The sequence below is a fragment of the Sorex fumeus genome, unplaced genomic scaffold, assembly GCF_029834395.1.
Source record: "Sorex fumeus unplaced genomic scaffold, SorFum_2.1 ptg000054l, whole genome shotgun sequence".
NCBI classification, from domain to species: Eukaryota; Metazoa; Chordata; class Mammalia; order Eulipotyphla; family Soricidae; genus Sorex; species Sorex fumeus.
In genome coordinates this window covers 6,564,857-6,589,942 of record NW_026606111.1, presented here as the reverse complement: position 1 = coordinate 6,589,942, position 25,086 = coordinate 6,564,857, and the positions used below count along the sequence as shown (strand labels likewise).

Here is a 25,086-nt window from a genome sequence, read left to right as displayed (position 1 = left end):
TATTTTCCACCACCAAGAAGCCCAATATACCCCCCATCCCACCTCTCCGGATGCCTGTGAGGCAGATGATTTCCACTTAACTCTCTCTCTACTTTGATTACATTATTTCGACAAAAGATACACATTATCTGGAATTTCCCCCCAACAATCAGACCTGTTGAAAGGCATTGTGAAATAATTTGCTTTTTATTGCTGGTTATGAAGATCATATGATTTTGGATTTCTGACATTTTACTAATTAAGTCTGGAGGGATTTCTGCCAAAAGCCGCATAGTTATGAGACTGGTTTGTGTGCCTCTGGGGCCTTGGCCTTGCCGGAGAGCCGCTCGTGGGGGGCAATTCTCAGCCTCAGCAGGGTGGGGCAGGTCGTGCCAGTTCTGCTCCCCATCCCATGAGGCTGCAGTTGCCCCATCACCACCGGCTCATACCTGGCTGTCCAATAAGCTCTGAGGCAGCGGCCACCGTGCTAGGTGGGGGGTGGGGGGAGGTGGAAGAGACAGACACCCTTTCCCTGGGGGGAGGAGGGGCATAAGCGCCATAGTTCAATGCTAGTCCATTCACATTTCTGCCGAAAGCTGCTGGGCTCCTGGGCTCCAAATTAGGTTCATGTGCCTCTGCGGCCATGGCCTTGCCAGAGAGCCGCTCATGGGGGGCAACTCTCGGCCTCCGCAGGGTGGGAAGGGCACCTAATTTTATTTTTTTAAAGAACACTTTCACACTCCTTCAAATGTTAAAAAACATGTCTTTTTTTTAAAAAAAAATACATGTTCATACTCCTTCAAATATTAAAACTAAAGTATTTTTTTACATTTGAGTTTTGAGTTTTCTACAGCAATTTGGATATCTAACCCCCTCCCTCCCCACCCATACACACACACATACACACACACACACACTAAACCAAACCAAACCAAACAACTCCTTTTATGATTCTCAAAACCAGTGAGCTTCATCCACTGATTCACATTATAACCAGATCTGTGTGTCGGTCAACAGGTAAAATCCTGTCCACAGGTATAAAAAAAAGCCTACTTTTATGATTTAGAGAAAAACTACTTGTATGATTTAAAAAAAACAAAAAACCCCAAAACCTACTTTTATGATCCTCTAGACCAGTGGGCTTCAACCACAGGTCCACAGTGTACTGGATCCGTGGACCTAGTAGGCCGGGTCCTGTCCACGGATGAAAGGTTAAGAAAAGCTGCTCTAGACCAATATAGAAATAGCCGGGTAATTAAAATAAAATTTCCCTAACATCAGGACTAAATCAAAACACAAATCTTAAAACCACAGAACCATTTTGCCACCAGTGCCAAAGTATTTTTCCATGTGTCAATTCTGAATATAAGGCTTGAAATATAAGGCGTGACTCTTTTGAAATACAAACATGGATTTATGAAATATCATCACTATGATAATGAACCATGCATCCACAGGTTAAGAAATACCAGCATATGCCCTGAGTTCAATTCCTGGCACAGGAGGAAAGAGGGGGTAAGAAGAAATCCATCATAAGCTTGATCTGAATTATTGCAACTCCAACAAAATGAGATTTGTGAAAATTTCGTTTTGTCTATGAGGTCATGTGCTTTCCCCACACCCTGCCGTTACTTCTCAGAGTGAAGTATCTGGATCCTTTAGGACAAAAGAACACACATGCCCTCCTCTTTCATTTAAAAAAAAAAATGAGAGGGACAAAAAGGTTTGTGACTTAATCCAGAAGCAGTTCCTAAATCTTTCGTCAGTCCACTGTGGTTAAGAAGTTCTCTTCTTGAAGTTTCAATTTAAAGTCTTCTCGGATTCTCTCCAGTAATGCTGGTTTAAAAATAACATCCAATGCAGTCATTGCCAGGGCCTTGGCTGTGCGCAAAGTGTAGAACTGGGCTTCCTGCGATCCTAAAACATAAATATACATCCACCGTGAATCATTAAGAATCGATTGATCGATTTCCGGGTTTAATTTGCTTCTCCAGTTGCCCCCTACAGTGGCGTGAGTACAGTCCTTGGAGGGGATGTTAGACAATGAAATAACAGACCCAACCAAACACAAGGGAGCCCCCACTACAAAAGAGAGCCCAGGCCAGAACCGCCGCACCCAGGATCACTTACCTGCAGCTGCAGTGTACTGCTCTGTGTGATTTAAGGCACTAGATCCAATGGAGAAATAAGGATGAATCCCAGGAACTACAAAACTGACGTTTCCAAAATCAGTAGATCCTTGGAAAAATAAAAAAGATAGCCCATGGATTTCTACACTAGATCATATGTCTCTCACTCCATCTCCATGGGAGCCAACGCCGGTTCCTGCTCCCTCCCTTCTAGAAATTTCCTACTCCTTTGAATTCCCAGGCTCCTCTGCCTGTCTGACCACTGTTTCAGGGCTGCTGCTTCCACCCATCTCCTTAGAGCAGGGGACGCTTCACCACTGGGATTCTCCCTCCTGGTGCTCTGGGCAACCTCACCACCCACATTCCCGATGACCTTACACACATCAACAGACCCTACCTCTCCAACCTAGAGTATCTTTAATAAGCTGCCAGAGAGCTCTACTTAGAAATTCTCTAAGTGATTCAAATGTAATAGTTTATATCTACCCAACATATTCTGCTTTTTCTTTCAAATTCCTTATCTCAATATAAAAACTCTATTTATAGCACCATATTCTTTTCAATTTGAATCTATTGTATTTGGAGAGAGATATCCCTAACATTAAAATATATTAGTAACATGCCTTTATTTATTTATGGTTTTTTAAGTCATACCCAGTGATGCTCAGGGAATTACTCCTGGCTCCACATTCAGGAATCACTCCAGATAGGATGCTGGGGATTGAACCCAGGTGGGCCAACGTAAGGCAAGTGCCCTACCTGCTGGACTATCTCTCAGGCCCTATGCCTTTATTTATTTTGGGGAGTGGAGGTCTGGGCCACACCTGGTGGTGCTTATGGGTTACTCCCAGCTCCATGTTCAAGGATCACTCCTGGTAGTGCCTGGGGTGCCAGTTGGTGCGAGGGACTAGACTCAGCCTCCTACATGCAATCAGGCACTCAGGTATCTCTCCAGCTCAGTAACAAACCTTTAAAAGGAAAAAAAAAAATCCTACAAAACCTCTAATTCATTTATGATTACATTCTCATAGTCATTACTTTTCAGAGACTAAAAAATGTCCTATGTAATTATATACTGGGTACCCTACTTATTGTAATCAAAATGAATTAAAATTCTGGAAAATTAAAAACTGAACTGAGCAAATTTAAATACCAGACATAGATATAATGTGGAAAAGGTGGACGATTGCTAAAAAAGTAATCTGTTCATCTGACATTCTACATTTACCAAAGTGTTCTTTTTTTGTTTATATTTGCATCATGTCATACAAACTCTCTTTACATACAAGTCTACAAATGGGTAACCATACTCTCCCCTCCAGCCTTTACACATCACAGGAGACCAATTCTAACATACTACGAACATATGCCTTCTTCCAAATTCTGAACTGCTAATTCTAGACACCCATTTCTGAATTCTGTAATTTAACCACCTGGTACTATCTTTCCCCCACTGTTGGTGTCTTTCCCCTAACCATTAAATTCACAAGAAATTGAAAACATTAATTGCACCTCCCTGCCTTCAAGGACACTCAAAAAAAAAAGTTATTTCTCTTTCTCAAACAGCTCAATATGTATGAAAGAATGTAATTACCTGAAGGACCATTCAACATTGCCTCTTCTGAAATGAAATCTATTCCGAGCTTTTCTCCATTTTCCATGTAGGCTTTCCAAAGGCTCTTGTTGGGAAGAACATTGTAATAATCATGTGCTTCACCTTTAATTTCTACCTAGTTAAAAAAACATAAAACAATCTGACATGAAAGACTCAAATTCACTAACTTTTAAGATTGTAATAGCTCTTTAACAGAGAGACACTTAAAGTAGGCCTAGTCCCCCCTTCCAAATAAAAATTCTATTCATTTTTTTACCTTAACAATATCTCTATTTTCTATTAGAGTTCTAAAACCCTATCTCCTTTAAATTTTTTATTTTTCTTTGCTTTGGGGCCATAACCAGACAATGCTCAAAACTTATTACTGGCGCTATACTTAAGGATCACTCTTGAGTTCAGAGGACCAAACATGGTGTGGGGACTTGAACCCAGGTCAGCCACATGTAGGGCAAGCACCCTACCCACTGTATTATTTCTATGGTCCTCCTTTGTGTGTATATATATCATAATCATCATCACACCCATGTCACTGAGCTCTACTAGTTGGTGAATTTAAACTCAGTCATCTAAACAGGGTGTGGAGAAAGCTAGAATAATGTCCAATTTATTTGGCACATGCAAGCAAAACCACACTGATGAAACAGTACTATAGGCTACAGTCTCTAAATGAAAGAAATTAAGCTTTCCTAATGTTTAATATTCAAACCAACAACAGACATTTATCTGAAAAATACAAGGACACCCTAGAGAGAAAGGTGATTTATAAGGGCAAAGAGTTTACCATGGTCTTTATTTAATTATTAATTTCAATGTATGAAAAAACAAAAGTAGTTTATATGTGCCCGCTAAGATTTACAGATTTAACCTTGATGAAATCGAGAGGAATTATTCTCTGAAACTAATTACCAATGATATTAGTTAAAGTCAATTATAAAATTGTAAAAAGACATTGCTTCTATTCTTAGCAACATCTAAGTTAAAAATAGTAGATGCTGGAACAATAGTATAGCAGGTAAGGTACTTGCTTTGCATGAGACTGTATCAGATTCAACTCCCAATCCCCTGGATGGTTCCCCAAGTCCTACCAGGAATGATCCCTAAGCAAAGCTGGAAGCCCTATGCAAAATCAGGTACAAATCCCACTAAAAAAAATAATCATGTTCATTGATAATCAGATAATACTAAGTCAGAATATGAAAAGTATAAAAAGTTAGATATGATCACTCTGGACAAGAACTGAGCATTGAGAGTAGGTAAAGGGATATACATGATAAACTTTCAGTATCAGTACTGCAAACTGTAATGCCCAAAAGAAAGGGAGAAAGAGGTAGGGAGAGAAAGAGAGAAAGAGGAGAGAGAGAAGGACCAGACTCAGTGTGTGGGGGGGGGGGGCGAGGGGCGCTGGGGAATGCAGGCGGGAAATGTACTTTGGTGAAGGGAGGGGTGTTGGAACATTGTATCACTGAAACCCAATATGAACAACTTTGTAGCTGTGTATCTCATTATGATTCAACTAAAAAAGAAAAAAGAACAAAAGAGAAAATGTAAAAAAAAAGTTATTAAAAGAGTAATTAAAATATAGATTTAAGTCCAGTAACAATGACCCGCAAGCTATGCAAATATTATACTTTAAGGTATTAGGCAATACTAGCTCAAAATTTATTTTATAATTATTTAACATTTGTAAATAAGGAAATGAAATGTTTAATTTCTTAAAACCCTCCGGGCACTGGATGTGAACTTTGGAAATCACTGCTACTGAGCTGGACAGGCTGCTTAAGAGACTGAGTGCACATTTTGCATGCAGGAGGCCCAGATTTGAACCCAGAACCACAGAAGAATCAAAAGACGAGATCACTGAGCACCATAACCCGGAGCCCCTAAGTACCACCAGGTGTGGCCAAAACCCAAAACAAACAAAAAGGAAAATCACTGCTACTGTGAAATATTGTTAATATAAATTTTATGATCCCTGGTTTGCTCTTAAGCCCACGTTCTTGTTTGAACATGTATCTTGCTTGTCTCTATGTCTCTTTGTAAGCTTTTTGCACTCTGGAGAAACGCCATGTTCCCTCCTGAGCCTGTATTTCCTTTCTTCCTCTCCTTTAACATCTTTCTAAGCAAGTTTCATTCAATAAAGGCTAACCTTCCTTCGGGAATCAATTCTACACGCCCGTCTCAGGACAGAAAAAAATAAGATGCTATGTCTGAGGACTAAGCCCTAACATTATCTCATTTATCAGAAGAATCCTGAGAGCATCTATTATCTTCCTCTTCCAAATGGGAAAATGGTGCCCCAGAATCATTAAATGATGTTTCTAAAAGTTATAAACCCAAAGGGTAAGGGGTATAAAGCCAGATCCTGTCTCTCCAACCAAATGACAAGCTTCCTACAGACAAGATTCAGTCTATGCAATTCTGAAACTTCTAATCTCACTACATACCCGACATGACAGGTACCCAATCATTAAATGACTTTAGGACTGAATTCCATAAAATCTCTTTAATAACTTTGGCATCTTTTTACTTCCATTCCAGCAAACCACATATTGCTTTTGGTTTTTCTTCTTTGTGGTACAAGAATAAGTTACATCCCCAGTCCATCCCTAGCAAAACATTTGCATCACTACCAACGTATCTCTGTAACATCACTAAAGTTGTATTTTGTCATAAATTTCCTTCTGAGAAGTCATACAGAACAATTCTAAAAATATAAACACAATCCTGCCAATAAGGATATAACCAACCAAACAAAAGGACAGGAGCTGGAGGTCAGCAGCATCAGAAATACTCTAATTACAGTGAATTGAATGACTTATCTGCCCTACGCAGGCATTCAGCAGAATGAAGGTGAATTCAAGGCTTTAACACTACTCAGCCAACTCATTTTATATATTCAATAGACTATCAAATAAAAAAAGAAGCAAGTCAGTCTAACGTAACAAATATCTATGCTTTTTTAATGATATTTGATAGTATATCTGATAGTATATATTTGTAGATATATATATCCTATCAAATATAAATATATTTCATAGCACGCACATATATGCATATATATACACATACACATATATATGTGTACATCCCATATATATAGCTCTGCTTACAACTGAGATATATTCTTTAAAATTTTGGGGGGTACAGGGGCCAGAGTGATAGTAGTAGGGTGGTTGCCTTGCATGCACCCAAGACAGGTCAATCTCTGGCACCCCATATGGTCCCCTGAGCATTGCCAAGAGTTTCTTAGTGAAGAGCCAAGAGTGATTCCTGAGAATTACCAGGTGTGACCCAAAAACAAAGACACAGAAAGAGAGAAAGAGTGACAGAGAGGAGAGAAAAGAGAGGAGAGAGAGAGACAGAAAGAGAGACAGAGAGAGAGAAGAGAGAAAGAGAGAGAGAAGAGAGACAGAGAGAGAGAGAGAGAGAGAGAGAGAGACAGAGAGAGAATAAACCAGGCACTGGGTTCAAGTCCTGGCACTCAGGAAACTGCAGGGATGAGAGATGAGGAGTCTTACCGTGCACCCTGTGGCCAAAGCTGCAGCTCTGAAGCAATCTTCTGCTTTTTTGGTCAGAACTGGAAGTTCTCTCATTGAGGGGGCACGGAAGTAATACATTAATTCCGTATAAGAGGGAATGATATTAGGCTTTACTCCACCATTTTTTATTATACCTAAGAAAAGAACCAAATTATCGGAAATTTGGAAACAATTTCTTTAAACTTAAATACACCCATCATGTTTCCTAGCCAATTATGTTCATAAAGAAGGGCTGGAGTGATAGTACAGTGGGTAGGGCACTTGCCTTGCATGTGGCTGACCTGGATTCAATCCCTAACATCCTTATATGGTCCCCTGAGTACCGCCAGGAGTAATTTCTAAGTGAAGTCAAGAGTAACCTCTAAGCATTGCCAGGTGTGACCAAAAAAGCATATGTGTGTGTGTGTGTGTATGTATGTATGTATGTATATGTATGTATACATATATGTTAGATTTTATAGATATTACAAAAACTTTGGCAATGTTGTTCAATGAATATTTCTATGTATGGTAGTACTTTCATGCTGATAAACAAAAAGTGAAATAATCGAATGTATACTCCAGTCTATCTGTATTTATGTGTCAATAACTATGATTCCTGATTATAAACAAACTTTTATAAAACTACAAAAAATAAACTTGGTAGTATCTTACTCTTTCTAGAAAATACAGTCAAAATCAGCTGTCAAAATAGCGCACTTACGGGGCTGAAGCAATAGCACCACGGGTAGAGTGTTCGCCTTGCACACGACTAACCCAGATTCGATTCTCAGCATCCCATATGGTCCCCTGAGCACAGCCAGGAGTGATTCCTGAGTGCAAAGCCAGGAGTGATTCCTGAGTGCAAAGCCAGGAGTAACCCCTGAACATTGCAGGATGTGACCCAAAAAGCAAAAAATAAAATAAAATAAAAATGCGCACTTACGATGCTGGAGAAACAACTCAGAGAGCTGAGCGCATGTGGGTGCCCCTGGCCTGGGACGCCCTTGCCTAGTCTCCAGCGCTGCACACTCCCCTGGCACTGCCAGGAGCAAGTCCCCTGCACAGAGCTGGGAGTGGCCCTGAACACCACCAGGTATGGCCCCCAAACAAAAAAATAACCATCTGCACTTGGATACCACTCCTGAAAGGCTTGGGGGAACCATATGGAGTCGTGTTCAAGGGATCGAACCTGGGTCAGCTGCAAGCAAAGACAAACGCCCTTCCTGCTGTATATCTCTCCAACCACAACAATAATAAAAAAATGTTTTAAGCATTTATCTGGGGACTAGTGGTATAGGTAATATAGGAGAGAGGGCGCTTGCCTTGCATGTGGCTGACCCGGGTTCAATCCCCAGGATCCCATGTGGTCCTCCGAGCACTCCAGGAGTAATTCCTGAAAGTAGAGTCACGAAAACCCCTGAGCATCACTGGGTGTTACCCCAAACAAAACAAAAGCCTCATGGGGGCGGGGGAGGGGAAGCATTTATCTGGTAGTACCCAAAGAATTGGGATCTATCTATTTACAAGTAATAACTAAGGCAATAAATGGAAATCTGTTTTTATACAAGCCTACTTTTAAAATGTATTATTTCTACATATTTTTTTGTCCTTTTAAAGAAACAAAGGCAAGAAATTATAACAAGCAATATAAAATAAATTATTTGGGGCCTACTATGGGGTATGCTTGAAGGGTGGTTAAGAAAGTGGTAGAGAGAAGGTCACAGAGGTGGTAGGACTGGGCTTGGAATACTGAATATCTGTAATAAATCATCATGAGCAACTTTTTAAACCACAGTGTTTAAAGTGAAAACAAATTGGTAAAAATGCATTACAAAATGATTTCAATTTATAATGAAACTGCAAAATTCTTTACTTGCAGCAAAACCAGGTAAAAAGCAGATATTAAAAATATATTGGGGGGCTGAAGTGATAGCACAGCAGGTAGGGCGTTTGCCTCACACGCAGCCGACCCGGGTTCGATTCCCAGCATCCCATATGGTCTCCTGAGCACTGACAGGAGTGATTCCTGAGTGCAAAGCCAGGAGTAACCCCTGAGCATCGCCAGGTGTGACCTGAAAAGCAAAAAATATATATATATAGGGCTACTTTTGGAAAACAATATGGACGGTTCTCAAAAAATTAGAAATTGAGCTCCCATTTGACCCAGCAATACCACTCCTGGGAATATATCCCAGAGAGGCAAAAAAGTATAGTCGAAGTGACATCTGCACTTGTTTGTTCATTGCAGCACTCTTTACAAAAGCCAGAATCTGGAAAAAACCTGAGTGCCCAAGAACAGATAACCGGTTAAAGAAACTTTGGTACATCTACAATGGAGTACTATGTAGCTATTAGAAAAGATGAAGTCATGAAATTTACATATAAGTGGTACTACATGGAAAGTATGCTAAGAGAAATGAGTTAGAAAGAAAGGGACAGACAGAAAGATTGCATTCATCTGGGTAACAAAAGGGAATGCCCTGTCACAGAGGCAAGGTGGGATGGAGGGGATGAGGGGTGCGAGGGATACTGGGATCAGTGGTGGTGGAAAATGGGCACTGGTGGAGGGATGGGTACTCAATCATTGTATAACTGAACCCAAGCACAAAAATTTGTAAATCTACAACTGGTGTTTCACTAAAAAACATTAAATATATATATATATGTATATATATATATATTTGGCTGGAGCAATAGTACAGAGGGCAAGGCACTTGCTTTGCATGTGGCCAACCCAGGTCCAATCTCTGGCACCCCATATGGTCTCCAGAGCCCACCAGGAGTGATTCTTGAGTGCTCAGCTAGAAGTAAGCCCTGAGCACTGCCAGGTGTGACCCAAAAACCTAAATAAATAAAAATTTGTTTCCCAAATCACAAAGAAATAAACTAAAAACACTTTCAAGACAGGACTTTATTATGTATGTATATTTTAAAAAATATTACTCAGAAGCTGGAGTGATAGCACAGCGGGTAGGGCGTTTGCCTTGCACGCGGCTGATCCGGGTTTGAGTCCCAGCATTCCATATGGTTCCCAAGCACCGCCAGGAGTGAGTCCTGAGTGCAGAGCCAGGAATAACCCCTGTGAATTGCCAGGTATGACCCAAAATAAAAAAAAAACATGATATATATATATATATATATATTCTTTGGGTACTACCAGATAAATGCTTCCCCTCCCCCCATGAGGCTTTTGTTTTGTTTTGGGTAACACCCAGTGATGCTCAGGGGTTTATATATATATATATAAAATTATATATATATAAAATTTATATATATAAAATTATATATATATATATAACAGGGTCAACAGTACTTGACATAAATAAACTTAATACTCATAATACTTTTTTGATTGAGAAAATTTTAAAAAACTATTAACCCCTGAGAAAATGAGACTGGAAAAGCAAGTTTTAACTTTCAAATACCTACAGGAAGTATGAAGCCATTCTTAAAATGAAAAAATGACCATTCCAGGTGATATACTATACTAACGCGATAGTATATTGGGAAAGGCATTTGCCTTGCATGCAGCCAATTTGGGTTGGATTCCCCGCACCCCATCTGGTCCTCCAAGTACTGCCAGGAATGATCCCTTCCCTGAGTTCAAAGCCAGGAATAAGCCCTCAGCACTCCGAGATGCAACCCCTCCACCCCCCAAAAAAGAAAAAAATGGAAGAAAAATGACCATTTCAACTTTTACATTATCCTGATTAGCATCTCACCCTTATAGATAATATCCTAGTCACCTACTGACGAATATTTGAAAATGTCCATTTTCATTTCAGGATACTCCTAAGACAGTTCAAATGTGATGCTTAGAAACACAGTAAGTACCATCTGTTACACAGGGGCTTGGCACCCATACCATGAGCCCGCCAGGTTGGCTTCATCTGCTGTCTCAGTGCAGATATATTGTTGTAGGCAAGAACTGCAGCGTCTAAGGCATTCACTCCTTCCCAGGGATAAGCAGCAGCATGGGCTGTTTTTCCATAGAATTTCACCGTCACACTGAGAAATGAGAAATCAGTGCAAATGATTTTTCCAACACTGCTAAAGGAAGAGAATTCTAATAGGTAGTTAAAAATTACCCAGCTACGCTATTCAAAAGAAGTTCCCACTACCGGACTTTTTAAATCTAGAAACCCTCTGGAGCAATTAAGAGTTATTTTTGAGTCAGTTGTAGCTATTATTACATAACACAGTGACTGACCCAAAGAGAACTCTGTTCAATTTCCAAAAGAGAACTCTGTTCAATCAACCCCCAGCCACATTAAATTCAAACAGAATTCAACTCAGTCTAACATCCAGTAACATAGCAAGTACTGAATTACAGAAAGGGCTCCTGTCTCCCATACATTGCACTGTGATAGTTCTGCATCAGAGGTCCAGAAAAATCTCGGTATTATTCTATAGTAAGCTGCAGAAGGTGAAAAAGAGAGGAAAAAAGACAGAAAAAGACAGAAAAAGATAACCTCTGAAAATCAGATTACATTTAAAATGCAAGCTACTTTAGCATTAAGATAAGTTGTTCTTGATCAATATTTTACTAATGTTGCAAAGCACCTATGAAATACCTTTATAAATTGTTCCATTTCAGGTTATCTGCACAGCACTACTATATTTTTAAAGAACATTTAGAGAGTGGTGGTGATTTAGGGTCACCTCTAGTGGTACTTAGATGACCATAGGCAGTCTATATGCAAGGCCAGCACCTTAACTCCCATACTATCTCCCTGATCCCCCCCAAAAAAAGTTTAAAGGTCACAGGGGCCAGAGTGATAGTATAGTGAGTAGAGTGCTTGCCTTATACGTGGCAAACTCAGGATCAATCCTGGTACCCTGTATGGTCCTATGACCCCTGTCAGCAGTGATTTCTGAACAAAAAGCCAGGAGTGGGGCTAGAGCTACAGGACAGTGAGTTGAGTGTTTGTCTTCTACTCGGTTGACCAGGGTTTGATCCCCAGCATCCCATATTGTTCCCTGAGCACCGCTAGGAGTAATTCTTACAGGGTGTGACCTAAAAAAAGCCAAAATTAAAAAAAAAAGCTAGGAGTAAGATCTGAGCACAGCTTAGGGTATGGCTTATGAACAAACCACAGAGGATGGCTTATGAACAAACAAAAATAGCTTAAATAAACTGATAAGAAATAATTTTTGAAGACATGCTAATTCTAAGAATAAAGTATAGGCCAGGCAGATCACTCAAAGTGTTGAAGGACAAACGCTGTATGCTCCTGGGTTCTAGCCCTAGCACCACAAGTCCCCGCCCTCTACTATGTAGCCCTGGTGGCCCCCAAGCACCACAGAACTCACCTATTTAAAAAAAAAAAACAGCAGGGGGGTGGGCAGGAGCAATAGCGCAGTGGAGAGGGTGTTTGCCTTGTACACAGCCAACCTGGGTTCGATCCCCAGCATCCCATATGGTCCCCTCAGCACCGCCAGGAGTGATTCCTGAGTGCAGAGCCAGGAGAAACCCCTGAGAATCACTGGGTATGACCCAAAAAGAAAAGAGAAAGAGAGAGAGAGAGAGAGAAAAGCAGCCCTGTAGCATCCAGAATTACCCAGGGCTGCACAAGCAAGTCAAGTGTTATCAGGAGTGATCCCTAGAGCATTATTTGGGGAGTCCCCCTGTCACCAGAAAAAAGGGATGAAGACCCCAGAACAAAGAAAATAATCCCACTCCAAAATCAGACCTTGCAGGATGCTGAGAGCTGCAGTGATGGCAGTATCCAATGGCACTGCTGGGCTCACTCTGTCACTCCCCAGTTACCAGAGAGGACAGTGTCCCTGAAGAACTGCCAATGGGGCATGTGTTTCGCTTTTGCATTCAAGTCTCTCTCTCTCTCTTTCTCTCTCTCTCTCACACCCCCCCATGCCCCCTACTTAGACCAATAGTAACCAGGACCAAAATTTCTGGTATTTTTTAGAGCCTCTTCAATGAGCTTCCTCCTAAGTACCAAAAATGAGTGAGCTCTTCAACACAAAGGGATTTCACCACCAGACAATCAGAGGAGCACAGATCAGTAGATTTCACTAAAGTCAAAAGCTAAACTGTTTCTGCATTTCTTTTTCGGGAACATAATTCATTTTTTTTTTTTTGTTCGAAGTCATACAGAGCTGTCTCTCGCCAATTATCCCACTGAAAAGGCTACACTCTATCAAGGGATAGATTCCAGCAGCCATATCACTTAGCGTTCAAAATAGAACACAAGTGTCAACACAGTCTATCTGTTTTCTTCTCCTAGAGGTTAGACTGACAGTCCAATTGGGAAGCCCATAATTAACCTCAATTATGAGTCCTGTCAAGTGCCACTTCATGGAAATCAAGCAAGGCATCTCTCACATCACTGACTTACAGTGTGCTTTTTCAATTATAAATGTGGAGTTTCAGTCTCCAGTTATGACACAAAAAAGTATTCTATAGCCTATTTTCCGTTAAGAAGCTGATTACTTACTCATGTTCAGCCACATCAGGTAGGTAAGCCGCATTCTCTTGGGATGGGTGAGCCATAAAAACAACATCAAGATTTTTAAAAGCCCCTGCTTCAATTAAATCAATTTTGCCACCACCATCTTCTTCTGCAGGGGTTCCCAAGACAATTACCTAGAAGGAAATACCTGTATCAGAGCAAAACAACAGCAAAAAATCCTAGCAGGAAAAAAAAAAATCAAATAGGTGTCCTGATAATCACAATCTACCTTAAATTCTTTAAAATATGGAGGGAGGTTTTGTTCTAATCCTTTAAGGCAGTGGGCATTAATATATGGTGCTAAATTGTCATAAGGGTTAATGTGTACTATCAAATCAGTTCAGTACAAAGCAGAGCTAAAGCCACTGTGGAAACTTTCCCTAATTTCATAACTATTTTCTTTAACTAATGGCAAGGATTAAAAAAAAAAAGTCTAGATCCTCAGTACTCATTTTTCTCAAAATTCTTTAGGACTTATTTCTGACAGTTTCTTCTCCACTAAGCTTTCTAGTGAACGTAAATGATTATTCAGAAGGGCTTTATAGAGAAGAAACTTTCCAGTTATCTATTAGCTATCCTCACAAAAACCCTGAGAGGTGGGCCAAAGAGCTGTATCTGAACTTCAGGTTGGGAGCTGGGTATAGTTTTGTTTTAATTTGGGCACCTGACAACACCATTACTACAAATGTTTCAGGAATATAATGGGGGGGGGGGGGGTCGCTGGGCACAGAGCAAGGCTTGAGGCAAAGCTAGGATTAGGTGCCCAGACCTTCAGGCTGGAACTTGACTGCTCACTGAGCTCAACAGGTCTGAACTAGCTTATCTTTTGTGAAAAGCATTAAGTACCAGGGTGAAAATGGCCAACCGTTACACAAACTTACTAATTCGATTCCACCAGTCAACCAGGCAGATTTATGGGTCATCAAATACCTAATCAAACAAAAGAGAACTTTACAGAATAAACATTTAACTTTGATATATAACTTCTTTTTTAAAAAATGTTTTTAAAGCAAAGAAAAATTATAGGTAACTATTTTCAAGATCAGGTTTCAGAACACAAAGAGATAAGCTGAAAATCTTGCCAAAAAAAAAAAGTTGGGGCAAAGGAAATCAACATTAAATTCCATTTCCAGTAAGGCAGATAACCTTGCTGAAAAATGGCATTACCTTTTAAAATTAGAAGCAGATACGTTTCCCAAAATCCTGCCCACTTTAAAAGTTCCCCCACACTCTAAAAACCACCCAGTACTCTTAAGCCTTATCTCTTTATATTTTAGGTCTTAAATTTAAATCTGCGAGGAACCTGTCATAAACCTGGTTACAGCTCTCTCCAAGTGCGTCAAGCAATGAAGGATACTCCCAACTGATGTACCACCCCTCCAATCAAAAAAAAAAAAAACCAAATAAACGCAAAAGTCACACACACACACACACACAAACTCCCAACTCAGGCACCTCACCAACAATGGAAAAATGGGCTAAACGATCCTCAAATCATTTGCCTTCCTTTAAACTGGAAGGCGAGGACTCTATCTTAGGTCACGTGCAAAACCACCAGACACCGGATTCTAGTCGCTCTCTTCGGAAGGGCAGAAGATTGCATCCAGCAGAGGGCAGGGGTAACTCATGAAAGTCAAGAAAGGGTCACTCAAGGACCGGCGCGTGTGCAGGGAAAACGCGCTGCGCCCTCACCCCCCTGCACTGCTCACCACTCCAGGGGTCCCTGCCCCACCTGTCCCCACAGAACCCTGCCACAGCAGCTCCTTGGCCACACGCCAGGGCTTGCTCGGGACTATGCGCTCCCTGCAATGATTGCTACCGGCTCAGGCCCTCCAATCTCTTCCCCGAAACGCTGTCTGAGAAGACCAGACTTTGCAACCGCCCCCCACCGCCCCCCAAAACGAGCGTCCACTCCCCTACCGACAAGCACAGGAGAGATGGGAAGCATAAAAATAGGCCAAGTGTCGAGCGCTCGGACACGACTATTCGTGCACGAATGGACACTGAGAAGGGGGGAGGGGAGTCCCATGCCTCCCCCCCCCCCCCCCGGTTCGGTGCCATCTGTGCAAGGCTGGCACTGGAGGACTGTATCCCTGCCTCCCAGCTCGGTGCCATTCGTGCATGATTGACACTGGGGGGTTCCCTGCCTTCCGGCTTAGAGCCACCGTGCACGACTATCACTGGCGTGGGAAGGGGGGGTTCCTGCTTCCCGGCTTGGTGCCACCCATGCACGACTGACACTTGGGGTCCCGTGCCTCCCGGCTCGGTGCCACCCTTGCACGACTCACACTGGTGGTGGGGGATAGGACCCTGCCACCCGGCTCGGTGCCACCCATGCACGACTGACACGGGGGGGGGGGGAGGGTCCCCGCCTCCGGGTCGGAGCCTCTCGTGCACGACTGACACTTGGGGTCCCGCGTCTCCCAGCTCGGTGCCACCCGTACAAGACTGGCACGGGGGTGCGGGTGGGGTCCTTGCCTCCCGGCTCGGTGCCACCCGTGCACGACTGACACCTGGGGTCCCGCGCCTCCCAGCTCGATGCCACCCGTGCAAAGCTGGCACGGGAGTGGGGTGGGGTCTCTGCCTCCCGGCTCGGTGCCACCCGTGCACCGGCACGAGAGGGCGGAGCGCCAAGCCCCGCGGGGAGCCCCGCCTCACCTTCACGGGCGGGGCCGGCCCCGGGCCGGCCTCCAGGGCCCCCTTGACGCCCAGCGCGGCCGCCGCGCCCACCTCGGCGATCAGATTGTGTCCGCAGGCGTGGCCGAGGCCGGGCAGCGCGTCGTACTCGCACAGGAAGCCCAGCCGCAGCGGGTGCGGGGCCGCGCGGGCCGCCGGCGCCTCCCACTCGGCGCGGAAGGCGGTGGGCAGCAGGTAGTGCGGCCGCACGGCCCACGAGGCGGCCGGCGGCTCCTGCTCGAAGAAGCTCGTGAGCACCCGGTGGGCGTGGTGCTCCTCGTACGCCAGCTCGGGCTGGCTCCAGATCGCCTGGCTCAGGGCGCCCAGACGCGCAGCCGCGCCGTCGATGCACTCGGCGGCGCCCGCCTTCAGCCGCTCCAGCTCGGGGAAGCCGGCGGGGGATCCGCCCTCCGCGGGCTGCTCCTCTCCCGGCTCCATCTGGCCCGGGAACCGGCCCCTGCACGCTCGGCCTGCCCGCGGCCTCGGGTCGGGTGCGCGCTTCCGAGGGACAGTGCGCCTGCGCCTGCGCCTGCGCGCGCGTCCCCTCCCCGTGAACCCGGCCGACGCGCGCGCACGCGCCCTCTCCGAGTACCCGGCCGGCGCGCGCGTGCACGCGCCCTGCCCGGGAACCTAGGCTGCGCGCGGCGGCCGAGTCCCAGGCTCCGCCCACACTCCCACGCTCCCCACTCCAGGGCCCGCCCCCAGAGTCTCCCGGGAAGTGCCCCGCCTCTCTGATGCTTGAGAGCTGGGGGAGGAGGGGATGAATCTTGAGGCTCATTCAAAGCTGCTTTTTTCTTTTCTTTTTTTTTTTTGCTTTTTGGGTCACACCCGGCGATGCACAGGGGTTACTCCTGGCCCTGCACTCAGGAATTACTCCTGGCGGTGCTCAGGGGGCCATATGGGATGTTGGGAATCGAACCGGGGTCTGCCAGTTGGAAGGCAAACGCCCTCCCGCTGTGCTATCGCTCCCGCCTCTAAGCTCCATTATCTTGACCTTGAAACCTTATTCAACTCCCCAGATTTATTTGGTTTCCTTCCTGCATGTCATTCTGCTCCAGACAATGAACCAAACATGACTGTTTCCTCCTGAATTTGTCAGTTTTCCGTGTCATTTTGGTAAGTCTACAGCACACAGTTATTTTTATCAAACACGAATCTAGTGTTTCTGGGGAGAGATTTTTTTTAAATATATGAATACTGCTTTTTATTCAGCCAATAATTAAGCTGATTGAAGTAGGTGTGAATTCATTGCTTTTTATTTTAATTTCTGAATTTTATTTAAATAAAGTTGTTCACAGTAATTCTTTACATGTAACATCTCAACACCAATCACTCCATCTTTATACCTTTCTACCACCATTATTTCGAATTTCCCCACCACCACTCAAGCCTGCCCCAAAGACAGATGCTAAATAATTTATCTTGTATTGCTTGTTATGAATAGTGTGACATGTCGTGCGGACATGAAAGCAGCCTCACTCTCCTGGAATTCTAAATTTTTTTTTTTAATATTTGGGGTTTTGATTCCTCCGCCCCTCTCGGAGAGCCCGGCAAGCTACCAAGAGTATCTCGCCCACACGGCAAAGCCTGGCAAGCTCCCCGTGACGTATTCGATATGCCAGACACAGTAACAAGTCTCACAATGTTACTGGGCCCGCTTGAGCAAATCAATGAACAGGAGGACAGTGACAGTGACAATATTTGGGGTCCGGAGGCATCTCTGTTGTGTGCTGTTCTCTTCTGGGATTCATTTGTGAGTCTCTGAATCATGGCTGTTAATGCGCTTTAATGGTGCCCAGAGGCAGTTCATGGGCGTGACTGTCAGGAAACAGGAAGGGCATGGAGATGGGGGTTGGTCACCCATTGAGGGTGGGAAACTTCTGATGGAAAGAATTGTTGGAATATAGCTCTAAACATTTTAGGTTTAACCTTGGTTTGTCCTTTCTCCCTTGCCCCAAGGAGTTTAGGTTTATTGGGTTACACCCAATGTACTGCTCCTGAGGCACTCCCATTCCTCTGTGTTTATCTTTAACTTTTCCTTTGTGCTCTCTTCCTCTGTTAATCACCTGTATCCCCAAATCAGGCCCTGTGACTTGTAAGGTCAGATCCTTCTAAGGACTCTGGATTTTGTATTTGTAAGTGAAATACTGCTTTTCCCCTTCCCTTATGTCCTTTGCATAGTTTACTTCAGAGCAATGTCCTTTTTGTATAGACATAGGAAGACAGTTAATGCTATGCTTTTGTAACATGGGAGTTAACTGATCTGAATAATATTTACTCCTGGCCATCTGTCATATATACTCAACCTAAGCCTCAGTTGCCCTTACTTCCTAGCACCCCAAAAGCAGGATCCTGACAAAGGGACTGGATAGACCCAGGGCAAGCTGTGAGCTACCGGGGCATTGAAGTGGGGCAAGCCAAATGTCATAATACTTAACTATAAGTTAAGAGCATGGTCATGGATAAATTCTGTCATGATCCAAAGAGAAACAACTGGACAAGGACCCTGCTGGGATTAGGAAGGACTCTCTGGCCTGAGCACTGTAGTCTGGGATCTGTAACAAGATGTCCCCAGGAGAGCCACCCTATAAGATTAATATATCTCTTACTGTGTCCATACAAAATGACTAATATTATTAAGAAGTAGAATTAAGATGAATGTTTAAATGGTTGTTGGACAAAGAAAAGGAGAAACACACCCCTAGATGGTATTGTGCCCTTAGGAAGATCACCTTGCTGGATGAAAATTTATCCTAGAAGATGCTTCCCCTGAGGGAAGGACTTTACATTTGTTGATCATAACCACACCTATGTGTAATTGCAACCCCAACCCCTCATGATTTGGGGATATAACTAAGGCTGTAAGACTGGGAACGGAGGTGACCCCAGACCACCGAACACAAACAGTGAGAGAGAGCTGCCGACACTTATTTTGTGAATACACAAAGAATAGCTCAAAACTTTTTTGTCTTTCTTTTTTAATGTAGAAGTGGGCTGGAGCGATAGCACAGCGGTTAAGGCATTTGCATTGCACGTGGCTGACACAGCCGACCCGGGTTCGATTCCTCTGCTCCTCTTGGAGAGCCCAGCAAGTTACTGAGAGTCTCTTGCCCACATGGCAAAGCCTGGCAAGCTACCCGTGATGTATTCGATATGCCAGACACAGTAACAACAAGTCTCACAATGGAGACGTTACTGGGTCCACTCGAGCAAAATCAATGAACAATGGGAGGACAGTGCTGCAGTGCTAATGTAGGAATAATGCTATTTATTCAGTCACTGAGTAAGCTGATTGAAGTGAACATGAGCTCCACATTACTATTTTAAAAAAAATTTGTAATTGAATGTCTGTGAGATAGACCATTACAAAGTTGTCCATAATTGGGTTTCAGCCATACAATGATCCAGTACCCATCCCTCCACCAGTGTACATTTCCCACCTATGTCCCCTGTTTCCCCATCATCCCCAATTACCCACTCCCTATCCCTCCTTTGCCTCCCTTCTTGCTCTCTCTCGCTCTCCTTTTCCTTATGTGCCTATTGGTTTTCAAAAAATTTTGGGGGGGCTAGAGAGAAAGCACAGCAGGTAGGACGTTTGCCTTGCACGCAGCCAACCCAGGTTCGATTCCAAGCATCCCATATGGTCCCCTGAGCACCGCCAGGAGTAATTCCTGAGTGCAGAGCCAGGAGTAACCCCTGACCATTGCCAGGTGTGACCAAAAAGCAAAAAAAAAAAAAAAAAAAGATTTCTTTTATCCTGGGAAAGAAACATCTTTCATACTAGGCAGTTGTGATTTTGTTACTGTGCGTATTTTTTAAAACAGGATAAAATTAAATCTCCACCTAAATGAGAAGAGGGAATAGTTTGAGAACACAGAAAAAGAAATGAAATAAGGGACAAGAGAGATTACCCAAGAGGCTGAGTGCAAACAGTGCACGCAGAAGGTCAGGGTTTGATCCCCAGCACCACATGATCCCCCAAGTACCTTCAGGAGTGATTCCTGCCAAACAATGAACTTGAAATAGTTTTTGAACAAGGCCATGCAGGGACCCCACAAAAAACTGTAGCACTACAGCACTGTCCTCCCATTGTTCATCGATTTGCTCAAGTGGGCCCAGTAACATCTCAAGTCTTGTGAGACTTGTTACTGTGTTCCAAAAAAAACACAGAATAAAAATTAAATTTAAAAAATTAAGGGTATCAGGGGCCAGAGCAATAGTACAGCAGGGAAGATGTTTGCCTTGCACATGGCCCACCAGGATTCGATCTCCAGCATCCCATAGGGTTCCCCAAGCACTGTCAGGAGTACTTCCTGATTGCAAAGTCAGGAATAAACCCTGAGCTTTGCCGGGCATGACCCAAAAAAGTAAAAAAAAATTAATTAAGGAGAACAATAAAGTTCAGGGGATTGAACAAGTGGATGGGGAGTTCTCAAAAAAAAAAAAAGAAAAAAAAGAAAATCAAGCATATCCCAAAGGCCTATAAGAGTGCTGAGGAAAAGGAATATAGGATTCTAAAATAATTTCCTTTATAGAAAGACTACAGCTGTTTATATATAAGCAATATTCATATTAAATTTTGTTTAAATTTCTATTTATTTTCAAATTAAAATTCTTTAAGAACAGTAAAATGGAGCTGAAGAGATAGCTCAAAGAGCTGAGCATATACGTTGCATGCAGTAGGCCCATGTTTGATCCCTGGCACCCCGTAGTCACCTAGCACTGCCAGGGGTGACCTCTGTGCACAGAACTGGAACTGAGCATCCATGGGTATAGTCCAAACACACACAGAAATGTCACCAAAAATACATATTTTTGGAATATGCATCTGCCTACTACCTTCTCAATTTTATGCTTTGTAGAACCAAAACAATTTTTTCCAGAACTCAATCCTGATCACCGCATGACTGCAGTTACCACTAGAAGCAAGCAGAGTGGGAAAAACAGAAAGCAGCTCTGGACTATTAGATATTCACAACATCCCCATCTCTATACCACCATCCAAATCCTTTTAGCCGAGAGAGCTTTCTAACTGAAATTATTTTGAACTAAATAGTGGATCAGGAAAACACTTATTTTAAGAGGGTAGAGCATTTGCCTTGCATGCGGCCGACCCTGGTTCGATCCCTGGCATCCCATAAGGTCCCCCAAGCACCACCAGGAGTAATCCCTGAGTGGAGAGCCAGGAGTAACCCTATGCATCGCTGGGTGTGACCCAAAAAGCAATATATATATTTATATATATATTTATTTGTTTATATATATAAATATATATTTATATATATTATATATAATATATTATATATATTTGTTTATATATATTTATTTATATATATTTGTAATATATATATTTGTATTGCTTGTATAAATATTTTGCTAAAAGAATGATCAAAAAATGTTTTCTTAGAAGAAAGTGAGATTGTTATATCTCACCATGGAGCCATTAAGCATTTTTATAAGAGATTACTAAGATGTTGTTACAGGTTAAGGCTTCTGTGTTTATAAATCATTAATCGAGATTAATTGCCTTATACATTATATCCCATCCAATCTGGTGTGCTACTCCTGGCTTATCAGTGCGTAGAGTTTGGGATATTGGCCAGCCTGTGAATACGGCCATGTGCTCCAGGAAGTCCAAAATTTTTAAAGGGGTGATACAGCTGGAGTTAAATTTTTAACTGGGTGGCAGCTTTGGGGTGTGTGCATGACCGCGGGGGCTTCTGGAAGTATAGGGAAATGGGGGAGGTAGCTCATCCCCAGCTCTGTGAAAGCATGGAGATTTCAGTTACAAAACCTGCATACCTGAGTTTTTTGACAGATTAATTTCTGGATGAAGCTTGTCAGAGCAGTCAGCTGGAAACATGACAGTGATGTTGGAGTGTGGAGGTTTTCAGTTGCCAGCGATCTGTTTGGGTGGGCGCTGGGCTCACCAGTGCTCCTCCTGGTTGCCCCATTGACTCAGGATTGAGCAGGCCCAGAAGAATCTCTTCCAATAAGTCATTCCTTGAGTCAGAAAGAGAGTGATAGACATAGAATGACTGCACTCATTTGTGGAACATAAAATCACATAATATGAGACTAACACCCAAGGACAGTAGAGACAATGGCCAGGAAGATTGCTCAGCAGTTGGAAGCCTGCATCATGTGCTGGGGGATAAGGCAGTTGGGATGGAGAAGGGACCACTAAGTCAGTGATGGTTGGAGGGATCACATGGGATGGGAGATGGGGGCTGAAAGTAGAAAAAGGACCAGACGTGATGGCCTCTCTGTATCTGTACCGCAAACCATAATTCCAAAAGTAGAGAGAGTAAAAAGGAAAGGCAGAGGGTGGGGTGGGGTGGGGGTGGTGGGAGGGATTCTGGGGACATTGGTGGTGGAAAATGTACACTGGTAGAGGGATGGGTATTCGATCATTGTATGACTGAAACTCAATCATGAAAGCTTTGAAACTGTATCTCAAGGTGACTTGTTTAAAAAAAAATAAAAAAGAAAAAGAAATCATTTCTTTGGGACTGGTAAAATAGTACGGTGGGGAAAAAGCTTGCCTTACACGTGGATGACCTGGGTTTAATCTCCAGCACCGCATATGGTCCCCCAAGTCCATCAGGAGTGATTCCTGAGTACAGAACCAGGAGAAACCACTGAGCACTGCTGGATACCAAACAGGTTAGCAGAAAGGAGTCTTTTTTTTTTCATCTCTGAGTACGGTCATTCATGCACTTTTTAATTATCCCACATACAATAGAGATATCATGGTGTTTGTCTTTATCTGACTTATTTCACTTAGCATAATACCCTCAAGATCATCTATGTTATTGCAAATGGCCCCCACAAAGTACATTTTAATTGGGTTGGTAGGACATAGAGGAACTGTACTTCATGTGATGAAAATAAAATTTCAGACAAGCAGGGTAGAGGTAGGAACAGATTTTTGTTATAGAAGAATAATTGATTACTATGTAGAAGACTGATTGCAAGCAAGAGTCTTCGGTCTAAGCCAAATGAAAAAATTCCTGCAAAGTCTCAGGATTTCAGAAGTATCTCAGACAGAAGAGAGCCAACATTGTACCTGATTTAATATCTGCATTTGTGAGAGAACTGCAAAGTGAGGAGGGAAAATGGCAGAGGTTTCTACATTGGACAGCTAGGTGTTTGGTAAAGCCATTAAACAAAATAGGAGCAAAGGGAGCATAAATGGCAAATTTCTGCATGTGTGTTAGAAGTGTTGAGTGAAGATAGATGCTACAATTGAGGATACCAGCAGTGGCACTAAGAAAAATGCATTTCCACAATCTATTTGTGCATAATGATTAGACCCAAAGGAGAGTTAAACTGTCCAGGGAGTGAGTAACTTGTCAAGAAAACACAATTACAATGTTCCCAAAGGACTTTCTGGCATAAAGTGCCTTTACTCTTCTGTTTGTTACATTCTTCTGTTTTATTATAAAGGAAGAAGGAAAGAGAGAAAGAGAGAGAGAGAGAGAGAAAGAAAGAAAGAAAGAAAGAAAGAAAGAAAGAAAGAAAGAAAGAAAGAAAGAAAGAAAGAAAGAGAAAGGAAGGAAGGAAGGAAGGAAGGAAGGAAGGAAGGAAGGAAGGAAGGTAGGAAGGAAGGAAGAGAAAGAGAAAAAAAAGAAAGAAAGGGAGGGGAGGGGAGGGAGGGAGGGAGGGAAGAAAAATGCTGGTAGAAAGTACTGGCAAACAAACAAGAATGAGGAGGAGAAAGAAAATTAAAAATCAGGTCATAAAATTTTTTGTTAAAATAAAACAGATTAAATTTTTTACCTTTTGCTTCTTACTAGTTAACATTTTTTAATTTTTGCTATTATAATTTTAATGCAAGATAAACATGGCAGCTCGTTAAATTAAAATTAGAGCAAAGCTGTAATATCCATTTGCTAGAGAAAAGTAGTGGGTACAAGCTTCAGTTATACAAGGCGAATAATTCCTTGAGATCTACTGTTCAGCAAATTGATGATAAAAGAAATTTCCTGGGGCCAGAGCAATAGATAGTACAGTGGACAGGGCACTGCACACATCCAACCCAGGTTCATTCCCCAGCATCTCATATGGTTTCTCAAGTACTGCTAGGAGTAATTCCTGAGTGCAGAGCCAGGAATAACCTCTGAACTGCTAGGTATGACCCCAAAAAGCTAAAAAAAGAAAAAAAAATTCTAAGAGGAACTAGATGGATAGTGCAGAGGTTAACTGTTTCCCTTGTGTGTGCCAACCCTGGTTTGATCCCCAGCATTGCATGTCCCTGCAAGCACCACTGAGAATGACCCCTGAGTATTGAGCCAGTAGCAGTCTCTGAGTGCTGCTTGGCATGGCCCAAACCCCACTTCAAAAGAATTTTTTTAAAGAAAAAAAAGGAGGCTGGAGTGATAGTACAAGAATAAGACACTTGCCTTGTATATGGCTGCTGCTGCTGCAAAATAAAAGGAGGGTGAGGAGAAAAATATATATTCAATTTGTTTTTTAAAATTCCTCAAGGAGAGGCCAGAACAACAGAAAAGGAAGTCCTCAGGTTTGATCCTCAGCATCCCAAGTGGTCCCCTGAGCCCCACCAGGAGTGATCCCTGGGTGTAGAGCCAGGGCTAAGCCCTGAAGCACCGCTGGGTGTAGCCCCCAAACCAAAACACAACTAAATCCCTCAAAGAAGAGATCTTTTTAAGTGAGAAGCTGAAGGAGAAAGAAGA

At 42.9% G+C, this 25,086-nt stretch overlaps 1 protein-coding gene across 1 annotated transcript; it reads right to left on the bottom strand.

The window, feature by feature from the left end:
* Positions 1-50: 50 nt before the first annotated feature.
* On the bottom strand, positions 51-16,828 carry PM20D2 (peptidase M20 domain containing 2). The gene is made up of 7 exons (XM_056125224.1): positions 16,373-16,828; positions 13,700-13,848; positions 11,110-11,252; positions 7,242-7,396; positions 3,703-3,838; positions 2,110-2,217; positions 51-1,896 (listed from the first exon to the last, which is right to left on the bottom strand). Exons 1-7 carry the CDS (start codon positions 16,826-16,828, stop codon positions 1,742-1,744), a joined length of 1,302 nt encoding a protein of 433 aa, XP_055981199.1. The 3' UTR covers positions 51-1,741.
* Positions 16,829-25,086: the final 8,258 nt, after the last annotated feature.